Below are 13,686 nucleotides of genomic sequence, written 5' to 3'. Positions count from 1 at the left end.
CAGGTAGCTCTACCCAAAGCAGCTTTGCTCAGAAGAACATCCCAGTAGATTTGCGGGGACCTATTTCCTGCAGGATCTGTTTAGGGTTGCAGATTAACAGTCATGGCTGAGGCAAGGTTCCAACACTACATCAGGATGACGAGTCCAAGCGGATTCTGCCAGAGAGATCTGAGAGCAGGGAATTAATTCAGGTCTGCTACTGCTCACGGATCTCGCCAGAAAAATATGTGGACTTTGCAGCCTGACAAAGTTTCACAAGTATTCTTCCACAGAGGAAAATCATTTTGTTGGAATTGGCTCCAATACCTATAGAAGTTTCCACTAAGATGGGAGGAAGCCAATGTGTATCAAGGAAAATGCTTTCTTTTCTAACTTTATGTTTCTTTCCAGGACTATGTTTTCCATCATGTGCTCCCCATTTCTCTTGATGGTCAAAGCGGGGGGGGGGGGAGAATGGTTAGTCACCAGGGGGCTGGGGAATATGATATGTTGAGGGTCAACTGGTAAGAAAAACGCCTCACATATTTCATAGCCCAATGTACATTCATAGAAAGCCCTAATAAACACAAACACCCACTTCATGTTTTCCACACCAAGGTGTTCACAAGTGACTTCCAAATATGCAACTGATTATGCAAAAGATAATTTTGACACACCAGGCAAATTGCAGCAATAAGTTTGTGATAGGAAGGGGAGTTTATTTCAGTTTGCATTTTAATGCAAACCTACCAAATTCACACCTCCTAAAACAATATGCAAACAGAAACACACCCATCTTTCAAAATTCACGCTTCTCTCCAAGTTTTGTGTGCACAAAAAAATGTGTATGTTAGGAGTAAATTGTGTATAAGAGCGGCTATATTAATGAAAAGAACATATGAAAATGAACTTTCGGGGAAGCTGCTTGGGAAAATGTCAATATTGGCCGAAGTTGTATACAAAAATGTGTAGATTAGGAGAAACATACACTAAAATGCAGATGATGCAGAAATATTGGAAACTGAACTTAAGACTGGAAAAAATGGGAAACTGAAATCGATTCAGTGAAATCAATGCTCATTAGTGAGATATGAAGCAAATGGACGTCTCACCTCGCCATCGCTCCCAGACCCGTTCTGGGGGGGGGGTCGGGGGAAGCTCGGGCTTCCCCTGCCCCCAGCCCAGCAAGTTCTGGGGGGGGGGATTATTTATTTCCTCCCAAAAAAATAAGTGCGCCCTATCGGCTGGTGTGCCCTATAGGGCAAAAAATACGGTACTTATTTTTGGCTGTGGAAAGAAAAAAAATTCTTCTTTGACTCTAACAAAGGTGTTTGTTACGACTGATGTTTCCCACAACATTCTGTTGCTGTTGTGATGCTGTTTTAATGCATTTCAACTCTTGGAATTTTAACTTTGTATTTTATTGATTTGTTATATCTCGCTTGGTGGGGAAGTGTACATATACCCTAAAATAATTCAGACATTACCTTCTGGAGGAGTCCCAATGCTGCCACCAAGCCCTAAAAGGGCAATGCTGTAGTTCCGTGGTTTCGTCATCATTGCTGACTCTTCCCCCCTTTCCCAATGGGGGATTTTTGCCGGCTCCAGGTGGACATTTTCCAGGCCATCTTCCTTCAAGACTTTGTGCATGTACTGGATAGCTAGTTCTAGATTTCTGGAACCACTCAATCTCGGCCCGAAAGTGTCCACAAAGAATGCAAGCCTTTCGTAGGATCTGTTCTGAGCCTTGCCATGGATGGCAAGGTCGATAATCTTCTTAGCAACATCTGAATAGCCCGCTATTTCCCTCTTAATGTCTTCAAATGATCTTTGGGGGCCGGCATTGTCACTGCTTAATGGATTCTCTTCGCTTTGAGGAAACAGGCAAATGAGAGCTATTAAATACAGAAGCTTCATTTTTCTCCGCTCTAAATTTTATGGGTCAATCTGTAGGAGGGAGAGGGGGTGTGGAAAGATAACAGTCAGTGGAGCAGCTGTTCAAGGGCTGCTCCAGTTTGGGAGCGTGCGAAAGTTGCGAAGTGAAAGTTGTGAAGTTGCAGAAAGGCAAGGCCAGTTTGTGGGTGGTCATCTTTAAAACTAAATGATAACAACTGAAGACACCAACACTCACTTTAAGGTTAAGGTAAAGGTAAAGGGATCCCTGACCATTAGGTCCAGTCGTGACCCACTCTGGGGTTGCAGCGCTCATCTCGCTTTATTTGCTGAGGGAGCCGATGTACAGCTTCTGGGTCATGTGGCCAGCATGACTAAGCCGCTTCTGGCGAACCAGAGCAGCACACAGAAACACCATTTACCTTCCCACTGAAGTGGTACCTATTTATCTACTTGCACTTTGACGTCCTTTCGAACTGCTAGGTTGGCAGGAGCAGGGACCGAGCAACGGGAGCTCACCCCGTCGCGGGGATTTGAACCGCTGACCTTCTGATTGGCAAGTCCTAGGCTCTATGGTTTAACCCACAGCGCCACCTGCGTCCCTCACTCACTTTAGCTCAGCTTAAAGGACTACCTATGGAATGCAGCACTGCTGTCTTGTGAGTATGCTGTATGGATGTATTGCTTGATGGCCGACAACTTTTAGCACATGAGAAAGCAGTGCACCTTGACACAGATTTTTCTACAGGTTCCATCCACAGGTGGAAGAGCTTTGCACCTTCACTCATTGGCTCTGGCCATCAGTGCATGAGCTCAAACCCTTTACTACTAAGCTCTGCCCCCTGGTGGATGGAGTCTTAGAAGCGGTTGCCATGCTGCATGCCAAGGTTCCAGGTGCTACTACTCTTGAGGGTAATCCATTTCTCCAGAAACATTGCAGATCAAGTTGAGTAAGGGCAGCCAGCCTCTCCTTTTCAACCTCTTGTTTTAAAGCTTCGCATTCAGTTATGTCCTCTGCATTCTCAATCCTCTCTCAATAATATGTCATTATTATTATTTAAGTAAACTGACAAGTAAGAACTGTTGGGATCTAGAAGTCTTTGAAATGCTTCTAAGGGTCTTTTCCTAACAGGGAAAAAAAACATGGCAAAGAATTAAGATGCAGAATGCATATCAAATACTTGTTATTGCTATACATAAAAGGGGACACACAACCATTATCCGTTCCTTTTAAAATTAACCAAGCTGCAATTAGAATGCTAAATATTACACTCTTATGCGTTGAATGGTAGGGGAGAGATAAAAGAAACCTATAGATGTATCTAAACTGACATTTAAGAGGCTTTGTAACAATAGGACCTCACACTGGAATACTTTATTTTCTGCCAAAAAAAAAAAGTTAAAACCCAGTCCCCGTTTCAGTTTTTTAAAACTTCATAACCCTTATTAAGAGCTAATTATAATTGTCATAAGAATAAAGCAGACTTATCTTTAAAGAACTAATCCCAGATGCAAAATTGAACTTTATTCTACAAAGAAGAATATTCTCAGCATCAAGTTGTTCCGTGCAGGGGCGGACTGCTAATTAGTTCATGTATTATTATTTTTTAAGTGCTTTGAAATTGCACAGGTTGGAAGGACTTTCTTCTGTATGTTTTGTGATTATTTCCCCCCCCCCCTTTAATGGACTACAGGACACAATCCACTGGAAGTATTTCTTACTTTCTGCACAAGCTGTATCATACCCTCCAACACTCCTCTGCTGAATTTGCGACACATGTCTTTTGGTGCTTCTCTCTCACAAGAGACAGATCTGAAGCGAGAGCACAGCCCCACTGCAAGCTTATCCTCCCTGAGTTTGGTGGCCTGGCACTGGAGGAGAGGGGAATGGGACACTCCAGGATCAAATCAGAAGCCAGTATGGCTTCTGCAATTCCGGGATGTCCTGGGAAAATCGGGACACTTGAAGGGTATGCTGCATAGAAACGAATGGGGAAAACACAAACACACAGCTGTACAGGAAAGATTGTGCCACCAGAATGGTGAAAAGGAGTAGCTAATTCAGGGGTCGCCAACGCAGTGCCTGCGGGCACACATTAACCTGCAGCAGCCTCTGTTATACCTGAAAGGCCCCATCTCCTCACTGAAATTAGACTTGACAGATAGAAGGCTACAGCAGAAGAGTCCCCGCCACTGCAACGTGGGGACAATTTTGGGGTGTGCACTGCACCCAGGGAAAGTTAATTCCCCCCAGACACTAATTGTTGTGACTGGACAATCTATCTGGAGTCTACAAGCAGGGAGGAAAAATTAACCCTTACATTAAGGGGCCTCCAGGGTGGTGGTGGTGTTCACAACCATTTCTCTAGTCTGATGGCCTTTGAGCTAGATGGTGTATTATCTGTTGTCTGTAGTTTAACTGGGCTATGAACAGGGTTAACCCACAGCTCCCTGGCCAGGCTTTATACACAGGCCTGCAGAAGGCCTTTAACTAGGCCAGAGTGATGCCTTCCAGATGCGGCTGGACTGCAATACCTATCATCCCCAACTATTGGCCATGCTGGCTGGGACTGATGGGAGTTGGAGTCCAGCAACATCTGGAGGCGACTGCACTGGCCACCCATGAACTAGGCCAAGGCTGGAGAGAAGGAGGGGGAACGGCTGGAAGCAGTGCACTGTGATTGAATGCAACATGGATAATATTGTGTCGACAGCTGACAATTTGATTCAGATCGCCAGCATAGCAGTTGTCTCAAGGTCAGGGAGTACTTCCCCCCACACACAGTTCCGTTTGCTCCGTAAGGGCAAGCCCTGCTAGCTCATCCACAGCCTCGAGAGAGAAAGAAAATAGCAACATATGAAGAGCTCTGATGGACCAAAGAGCCATCTGGTCCAGCATTCTGTTTTCAAAACTGGCTAGCCAAATGCTTCCAGGAAGCTTAAAAGCAGAGCGCAAAAGCAAACAGATTTCCACCACCGCTTGTCCCAGCAAACATCTGATCTTCATCGCTATACTGACTCTGAACATGGAGCCTTCGTCTACCTGTCATGGTTCATAGCATTAAAAAAAGAAGGGGGATCTGAACAGGTGCTACCCATAGACGTCCCCCACAAAAGGATACAGAACAGGAAATGCAAACCAAGATGCTCTTGGCAGGGCCAGCATCATAGGCGTCTGGGTAGCTACTGGAGACCCAATGCCTGCCATGTAACCCAAGGGAGAATTAGGCCTGCCATCAACCCACTGCCAACATCTGCACAACCACCTCTCTAACTTGGCAGGATGACATTTCTGCTCATTTGTGTTTTGCTACAGTGCTACTTACACATTGCGAAACAGGGATAGCTAATCACCCACAGGCATGTAGAAATTGCTGTAATTCAAATAGAGGAAACACATCCCTCTAAAGGCAGACTTGCAGAAAACTTGCATATTTCTATTTACATGTATAGCTGCACATGTAACAATAACTACCATAATTCAAACATAAATACGGCCTGATTGCCTGCTTAGTCCCTTGCTCTCCCTTCTTTTTATTATTTATCTATAAACTGGACTTGGACCAGACAGCCTTCAAACTAGTGCTATGTTGAAACCTGACCCCCGTTTCTCAAAAAGTTACCTTTCCCTGAACAAGAGACTTCTCTTTTTCTGCCTCATTCTCCAGGTGCTTTAGAATTTCTTCAGAATTTTGGTTGCAATAGGTGGTGTGTCTCCTAGCTCCCCTTCCAGTAAACATTTCTTCAAAACCTTGCTGCCTCCAGGCTGCCTACACTTCCCAACCTGAAAAAGGTCCATAGGAGCTCACATAGAATCATGGAATCATAGAATTGTAGTGTTAGACGTGACCCAGAGGAACATCTAGTCCAACCTCCTGCAATGCATCTTAAAAAAATATTTAAAAATAAAAAAGCTTCACTTAAAACAAATTAAAGCCAGCACCTGTCAGGCACAGAGTAGGCGGCGACAGGGGGTATTGGTATTGTTTGTTACCACGCTATGTATTTTTGCGTTTTTATATTGTAAACCACCCTGTGATCCTTGGATGAATTTAATTACTTCTTTGTTTTGTTTCTGCTCTTGTTCTCCTTAAGTATTTAGTGCTTTTATATTGCATTTTTATGCTGTGAGCTGACATGAGATCTACGGGTGAAAGGTGGTATACAAATTCAATTAAATAATAATCCCCACCCACTCCACCCCACTTTCTTGTGCTAACAGAAGAACCCAACACTGGGCACCATGGGATCTTCAGGAAAAGCAAGGCTGAAGAGTTCAGGCAAAGAACTGATTTATGGAATGAAAAGACACTCACTCCTGACTACCTTGAAAGCACGACGAGGACAACAAAACCCTGCACTGCACCCCATGAGAATTTTCACCAAAAATTGCTTCCTCCTTTAATAATTTACTGGTGTAATTCCTTTTCTCATTACCTGATGGAGAATACTAATGAAACACATGGGGGATAACTATTATTATTTAGCACAGCTCTACTTTAAACCAAAGACTGTCTTCTCTAAAGTAAGGTATCTGTAATGGACTACATGGAATTGGCGGAAATGACCAGCAGAATCCGAGACCAGGGAGAAGAGTCGGTGGAAGAAGATTGGAAGAATTTTAAAATATATCTACAGAAACACTGTAAAATTATTGAATGTTAATGACGTTGGAATGAAACGAAGTGGTTCTAGCAATAAGGCAAAATAAGAATATGCAAGAAGGGATTGATATCAGATGAAAATTTGAAGTTAGAATATGTGAGGACAAACAATTAAGGGTAAATTAAGAGGGTATGAATTTGCTGAACAAATTTTTTAATGGAATACAAAAAAGGGAGGTGTGAGGAAGTCAGGAAAATAAGTAAATGATTGTAAGATATCAGAAAGAGGGATTTTTCTTTTTTCTTTTTACGTTAAATCTCGGTTTTTGTATTTTCTTTTGTGTTCTTTGTTTACTGTTTACTGTTTTGTAATCCTTTTTTTTGTTAAAAACTTAATATGATTAAAAAAATAAAATAAAGTAAGGTATCTGACCACCCCTAGTGACAATAGTCAGCCTCCACAGGTAGAAGCGCTTCCAAACAGCAGCTGCTGAGAGTGCTGCTGTGCTTGCTTCCTGCCAGTGGCGTCACGGGGGTGGTGGTGTGCCCCGGGTTCCATGTCTTCAGGGGTGAAAAGAAGGCACCCCGTGGGTTGCTTGCCCTGCTGCCCCAGCGCAGTAGCACAAACAGCCATCGTGTGGCCGCAGCCGCATGTGGAGGATCTTCCGTTTGAGGCTGCAGCCGCGAACAAAGGATCCCGCCACCATCTGTACAGCGTTCAAGTGGTGCCAATGGCAATCCGCTACATACGACACATGTGTGGTGTTGCACACATGCGCTGTACGTAGCGACGCCACACATGCGCTGTACATAGTGGTTTGCCACCGGCGCCGCTGGAGCGCCGTACGGACGCCGGTGGGATGCCTCCGCCGCCGGCAGGAACCGCTTAAGGCGAGCCAGGGGCCCCCTCCCAGCCTCCCTCCCTCCCTGGCTCGCCATAAGCGGCTCCCGCTTTGCCAGTGCCCCAGAGGATGAGCTGTGCCGCTATGCCAGGGCCCTGGCAAAGCGGTATAGCTGCCCCCCTTCCCCCGACAGCTCAGGGTACTTGGGAGTCGCGGGGGTGGGGGTGCAGAGGCATAGGAAGGGGGGCGGACTACCCCAGGTGTCATCGCTAAGGGGGTGACATGCAGCACCCACCCACGACTCCCAAGCCTACTCCAAGCTGTCAATGGGGGGGTCACAAATTTTTTTGCACCAGGGTCTCCCACAGACTGGCCACTGTGAGAACAAGATGCTGGAGCAGATGGGCCACTGGCCTGGTGCAGCAAGCTCTTCTTGCTATATTCTTAATGGTCCCCTAGCTGGCTGGCGCCTGCCATTCCACACACACAGTGCCCCCAACTGGCAATGCATTGTGGGGGAGCAGAAACTGGCGTGCGTCAGCTGACACCTGTTAGCTGTTACTGCTCCTGCTATTACGCTGAAAGAGGAGCCCAGCAACCCAGCCCAAGGTTTTGCGCAGGGATCAGGAAGCGCATACCTGTGGAGAGGGCAAACACACAGCCCTCCAGACCTCTCTATCTTGGGACTTTCCCCCAGCACCTCTCATCAGCCCTCCCTGTGCTGTTTTGCCTGTCCAAAATGAGTCCTTGATCTCTGATAACGGCTCTTGCCTGCAGGATGAGGAGGGGCATGCCATGTAGAAACTCGTGAACTGTATACCATGTGTTGCTTTGTCCACTTTCCAGCCTGCTCATCACAGGCATGTGGCCCTGAAATGCCACCCAGATGCAAATGTGGCCTTTGGGAATGGTAAACCTTCCCCATCCCTGATTTATGGCTTTCTTAGAATCAGAGGTGGAAAGGACCACAAGGGTCACCTGCAATCTTTTGCCCAACTTGGGGCTCGAACCCACAACCCCAAGATTAAGAGTCTCATGATTTATCAACTGAGCTACCCGAGACTTCCTGAGTAATAAAGCCCAAACCACACTGGTTTGCAGCCTTGGTTGAACTCTTAACCATAGTACAGCAGGTGGATGAAGCTTCTCTCTCTTTTTTTTAAATAAATTTTTATTCAATACAAGTTAAAATACATACATAATCACAATAAAAGAAAATACAAAAGAGAAAAACAAATACATCTATCCAAGGAAAAGGAATTAGAGAATATTTTGTCTCTTTTCATATTTACAGTTATTTATACCTCTATAAAATGCCATTCATGATAACACAGTGAAATGAAATGTAAGATATCAGAATAAAGAAAAAGGGAACAAAAAGAGAATAAAAAGTAAAAAAAAAACAGATCATATATGAAATTTTTTCAAAATAGATAAGCACTCACAATACATAGCCATTTCCCATCCACATTTACATTCGATTGTATAATTTCGTCTTGTCCTTATCTACCTTAAACAAATTGTTTCTTTTGAAAGAAAAAAGAAAAAACAGAAAAAAGAAAAGAAAAGAAACGACTTCCACCATTTACCTCACGCGTTTTTAATAATCCATTCTTCAGAGCCTCTGTTCTTCATATTTTCCCTTTGGGTTTCCTTAATGTCTCTCTTTGTATTTTTTTTATATATTATGCACAAGGTTATTCTAAACACAACCAGACTTTTTGTGGTTGAGCCCTGGTTTTGTAAATAATCATTTAAACACTCCCATGGCTTCATAACCATAGTTTTGGATTTTCTCCTTATTATATCTGTCAATTTTGCTAATTCCAGGTACTCGCAAAGTTTCCCCAACCATTCTCTTTTTGTTGGGATGCTGTCCTCTAGCAATCAAAATTCTTGCCGCTGTTGTCGCGTATAGAAATAAGTTAATTTTCTCTTTGGGGATATCTTTATCTAAGATGCCTAATAAATATGCCTCTGCCTTTTTTTTATGTGATGTCCTTATCAATTTTTTTATTTCGTCATGGATCATGTCCCAAAAGATTTTAATCTTTGGACAAGTCCACCACATGTGATATAATGTACCTTTTGTTCTGTTACATTTCCAACATTTGTCATTGTTCCTTTTATTTATTTTTGACAATCTGTCAGGGGTTAGGTACCATCTGTGGTGTATTTTTCTGAAATTCTCCCTTAATAAATCACAAGCAGTAAAATTTATATTTTCCTCCCAAAAAGTTTTCCATCTTTCCAGATTTATCTCATATCCCAAATCGTGCTCCCATTTTAACATGTTTTCCCCTTTCGTCTCTTGTTCTAGGGTGGTTTTCATTAATAGTCTATACATTTTTGCAAGTATTTTTTGATCGCTCTGTAGTATTTCCTTTTCTAATTTTGAGGTTTTACTTTCAAATCCTCCCCCTTTTATGTCTTTTTCATAAGTTGCTTTTAATTGATAATATTGTAACCAATTTATTCTAAATGTTTGTAATTGTTCGTAAGTTTTTAATTTAATATTTCCATCTGCTTCCTCTAACATTTCCCTGTATGTTGGCCAAGTCTCTTTTACATTATTCTTTAATGTTGTAGTTGCTTCTACTGGCGAAACCCATTGGGGAGTTTTCTCAATAATTTTTCCTTTTGTTCTTTCCCAGACATCCAATAGAGCCTTTCTTACTATGTGGTTTGTAAATTTTTTGTGTTGTTCTTTTTTATCATAGAATAAGTAGCCGTGCCATCCATATATTTTGTCCCAACCCTCTAATGTTAGGACTTCATTATCTTTTAATAATATCCATTTTTTTTATCCAGCACCAACACGCTGCCTCAAAATACTTCCTTAAATCTGGCACTGCGAATCCTCCACTTTCTTTTGGGCCCATCATTACTTCTGATTTTATCCTTGCTTTTTCCCCCTGCCATATAAAATTTGCAAGGTCTCTTTGCCAGCTTATAAAATATTTAGTTCCTATTACAATTGGAATCGTTTGGAATAAAAATAGAATTTTGGGGAGTATCATCATTTTAATCATAGATATTCTTCCTCCTAATGATAGTTTTAATTTTCCCCATTTGTCCATACTTCCTTTAATTTCTTTCCATTTTTTAATATAATTGTCCTTAAATAAATTTGTATTTTTATTTGTAATCCATATCCCTAAATAGTTCACTTTATTTTCTATTTTTAATCCTGTTATTTCTTCTAATTCCTTTTTTCCTTTCTCGCCTATATTTTTAGTTATCAGTTTTGATTTATCTTTTCAATTTGAATCCTGCTACTTCACCAAATTCTTTCATCCTTTCCAATGCTTTATTTATACTTTCTTTTGGTGTTTCGGTTGTAATGATCACATTGTCTGCAAATGCTCTTACTTTATAACACTGTGTCCCAAGACATATGCCCTTTATTTATTCATCCTTTCTCAGAGCTATTAATAGAGTTTCTAATATTGTTATAAATAGGGGTGGGGGTAAAGGACATCCCTGTTGTGTCCCTCTCTCGATGTCAAATTCTTCTGTAATTTCATTGTTTAGGATTAATTTAGCTGTTTGGTTTTTGTAGATTGCTTGAATTCCATTCATAAATCTTTTACCTAAATTTAAGCTTTCACATGTTTTGATCATAAATTTCCAAGAGACACTGTCAAATGCCTTTTCAGCGTCTACTAAAAGCATTGCAATTTCTTTACTTGGATTCATTTCGGCATATTCTATTAAGTCTATAATTATTCTAGTGTTGTCCTTTATTTGTCTGGCTGGTAAAAATCCTGCCTGATCTTTTTTAATTATCCTTTTTAGCAGAGTTTTCATTCTATTTGCAAGGACTCCAGTAAATATTTTATAGTCTATATTCAATAAAGATATTGGCCTGTAGTTTTTTATAAGTCTCAAATCTGTACCTTGCTTTGGGATAAGGGTTATTAATGCTTCTTGCCACGAGTTAGGTATTTCTCCTTTATCTAAAATTTCATTCATAATTAATTGCAATTTGGGTGTTATTATTTCCTCTAATTTTTTATAATATGTTACTGAGATTCCGTCTGGTCCATGCGATTTCCCCTCCTTCATTTTTTAAATCACTTTTTTAATCTCTTCAAGTTCAATATTTGAATTTAATATTGCATATTCTTCATCTTCTATATCTGGTAGTCTATTTTCTGATAGGTATTTTTGAATTTTCTTTTCCTCTTTTAATTCTACTTTATATAATTTTTTGTAATATTTTATAAAACTTTCTTTAATTTGTTTTGGGTCAATGATTTCCTTTTCTTCGTCAATAATTCTATTTATTACTCTTTCTACCTGTCTTTCTTTGATAAACCATGCCAGCATCCTACCCGGTTTATTTGCCTGTTCAAAATATCTTTGTTTCGTCCATATAATTTTTTTCTCTACTTCCCTATTTATTAAATTTGATAGGTGGGCTTGTAAATTCTTTATTTGTTGGAGGATATCCTCATTCTTTGGGTTTTTCACTAGGTCTTTTTCTTTCTCTCTTATTTGTTTATTTACTTCCATAATATTATTATATTTCTCCTTATCTTTCCCATTTGTTGTATTACAAACCCTCTCATATAGGCTTTGCTCGTTTCCCAAATCATTTTTTTATCCGTATCCTGATTTTCATTTATTTCATAAAATTCTTTCAATATTTCCTTTGCCCTTTTAACCCTTTGATCGTCTCTCCATACCTCCTCATTCATTCTCCACCTTCCCTTAGTATGATTTTGAAATTTCATTATTACCGATACCGGATTATGATCTGATATCGATCTGTTTAGTATTTCTGCTTTTTCTAAACTTAACATCAGCTTTTTTGTTAGCCATATTGCGTCGATTCGTCCCCCATATTTTTTTGCCTCCGAGTAATGGGTTATATCTTTAACACTTGGGTTTTTTGTTCTCCAGACATCATATAAATTAAAATTCTCAATTAAGTGGAAAATGGAGAGTGGTAATCTACCTGAACTTGACATTTTCTCTCTTGCGTTCTGTCCATTTCTATCGATGTTACTCCATTAAAATCTCCCATAATTACTATATTTTCATCCACATAATCCCATAATCTCTCTTCCAACTTTCTAAAAAATTCATCCTTTTTGCTATTCGGAGAATATATTCTCTGCCTCAGGACCGTCCTCCTGCCACACCTACTCTGCAGTCCAGTCTGAGTCATGAAACCTGTCATTTCCATAGTTTATACAAGATAGGAAGATGACATGTTTAACCACACACATTAAGATAGGGAAGCGAACTTTGAGACAAAAAACATTTGAACAAGAGAAAAACATTAACAGGGTTACGCGAAATGTCCCGAGACGAAATCAGACCTTGGAGGAAATGAATTAGCATAAACCGGTGTCGCATAGAGGCTGCAAACATGTGCCAAACAACCATCCCTTCAAATCTCACTTCCGACAAAGCATTACACAATTTTCCCTCGACTGTTCCCCATAAGGCTTGGTTTCCAGACCCTTCCTTGATCATCTCGGTCGCCTTCTTTCTGCACACCTTTCAGCTTGTCAATATCCTTCTTAAACTGTGGTGCCCATAAGTGAGCTTAAGAGTGTCAGAACACAAAAATGACATCAAAACATCAAAATAATTACCTAGGAGCTTATTCATCAACCATGGGCTAAATGGAAAGAGACAGAGAGAGGCGCAGAGAGAGGGGGGGGAGCCTAAATGAAGAAGGCTTGAGCAATGCTTCTATTTTTATACAGAATTTCTAGAAATCCTTGTTGACGTTTGCAGATCAAAATGAGCTAATTCATGATGCCGAATAGGAAATGTGGAAAAGAAACAATAGGCTCAGGTTAATATCCACTTAATTGCTAGAAAGGTCTCCTAAATCTGTGAATAATCTAATAATTTCCTAACGATGTTTTCTGTTTGATTCTCCTCCAAGGGATACAGGAAATCATTTACCTGGGAGTACATGAGGTGGCTTGGATAACATCGGATTAGACTTTTAAAGCCCTGGGGCAAAGGAAAGAAACTTGCATGGTACACGGGGGCGTCTGGTACAGTTAGTAGCATCTAACAGTCAGCTTGTTATGACAGCTGTGGAAAAAGTTGGCTCAGAGGTTAGCTGAATGTGCAATATAAGAGGAATTATGGCGTTGTTGTTTTTAAGTTATGGGGTTGTTTCCTGTGATGGAAATAGAGCAGCAAAGGCTGAAAACAGAAGAAATTGAGGTATTTCTGAAATCCTGCTCATACTTGTTCAAGAAGAGTTCTCTCTTTGTGTTTGGGGGCTCAGAGTTGTGTTCTGCTATACATTTCGATGGATTTTGAACTGGGCGGCTTTGCCTCACGGAAACTCCCAAAGCTGATTGTGTGTGTGTGTGTGTGTGTGTGTGTGTGTG

The 13,686-nt window shown here is 41.0% G+C and overlaps 1 protein-coding gene across 4 annotated transcripts in view; it reads right to left on the bottom strand.

Moving 5' to 3' along the window:
- The window catches only part of CPQ (carboxypeptidase Q), a 182,979-nt gene that overhangs the window by 149,717 nt on the left and 19,576 nt on the right, over positions 1–13,686 (bottom strand). For 2 of the 4 annotated variants that reach the window (XM_079984742.1, XM_079984744.1), the window contains exon 2: positions 1,467–1,926. In XM_079984742.1, coding sequence (XP_079840868.1) covers positions 1,467–1,896 — 430 coding nt within the window. In that variant the 5' untranslated portion in view covers positions 1,897–1,926. Of the gene's footprint in view, positions 1–1,466; positions 1,927–3,594; positions 3,670–7,956; positions 7,980–13,686 lie in introns of those variants that run through there. The other 2 variants (XM_079984743.1, XM_079984745.1) reach the window with 2 other exon arrangements.

This window comes from Podarcis cretensis, assembly GCF_951804945.1.
Source record: "Podarcis cretensis genome assembly, chromosome: 7".
NCBI classification, from domain to species: Eukaryota; Metazoa; Chordata; class Lepidosauria; order Squamata; family Lacertidae; genus Podarcis; species Podarcis cretensis.
Note: the sequence above shows the minus strand (reverse complement) of the source record. Positions and strands in the feature narration are given on the sequence as shown.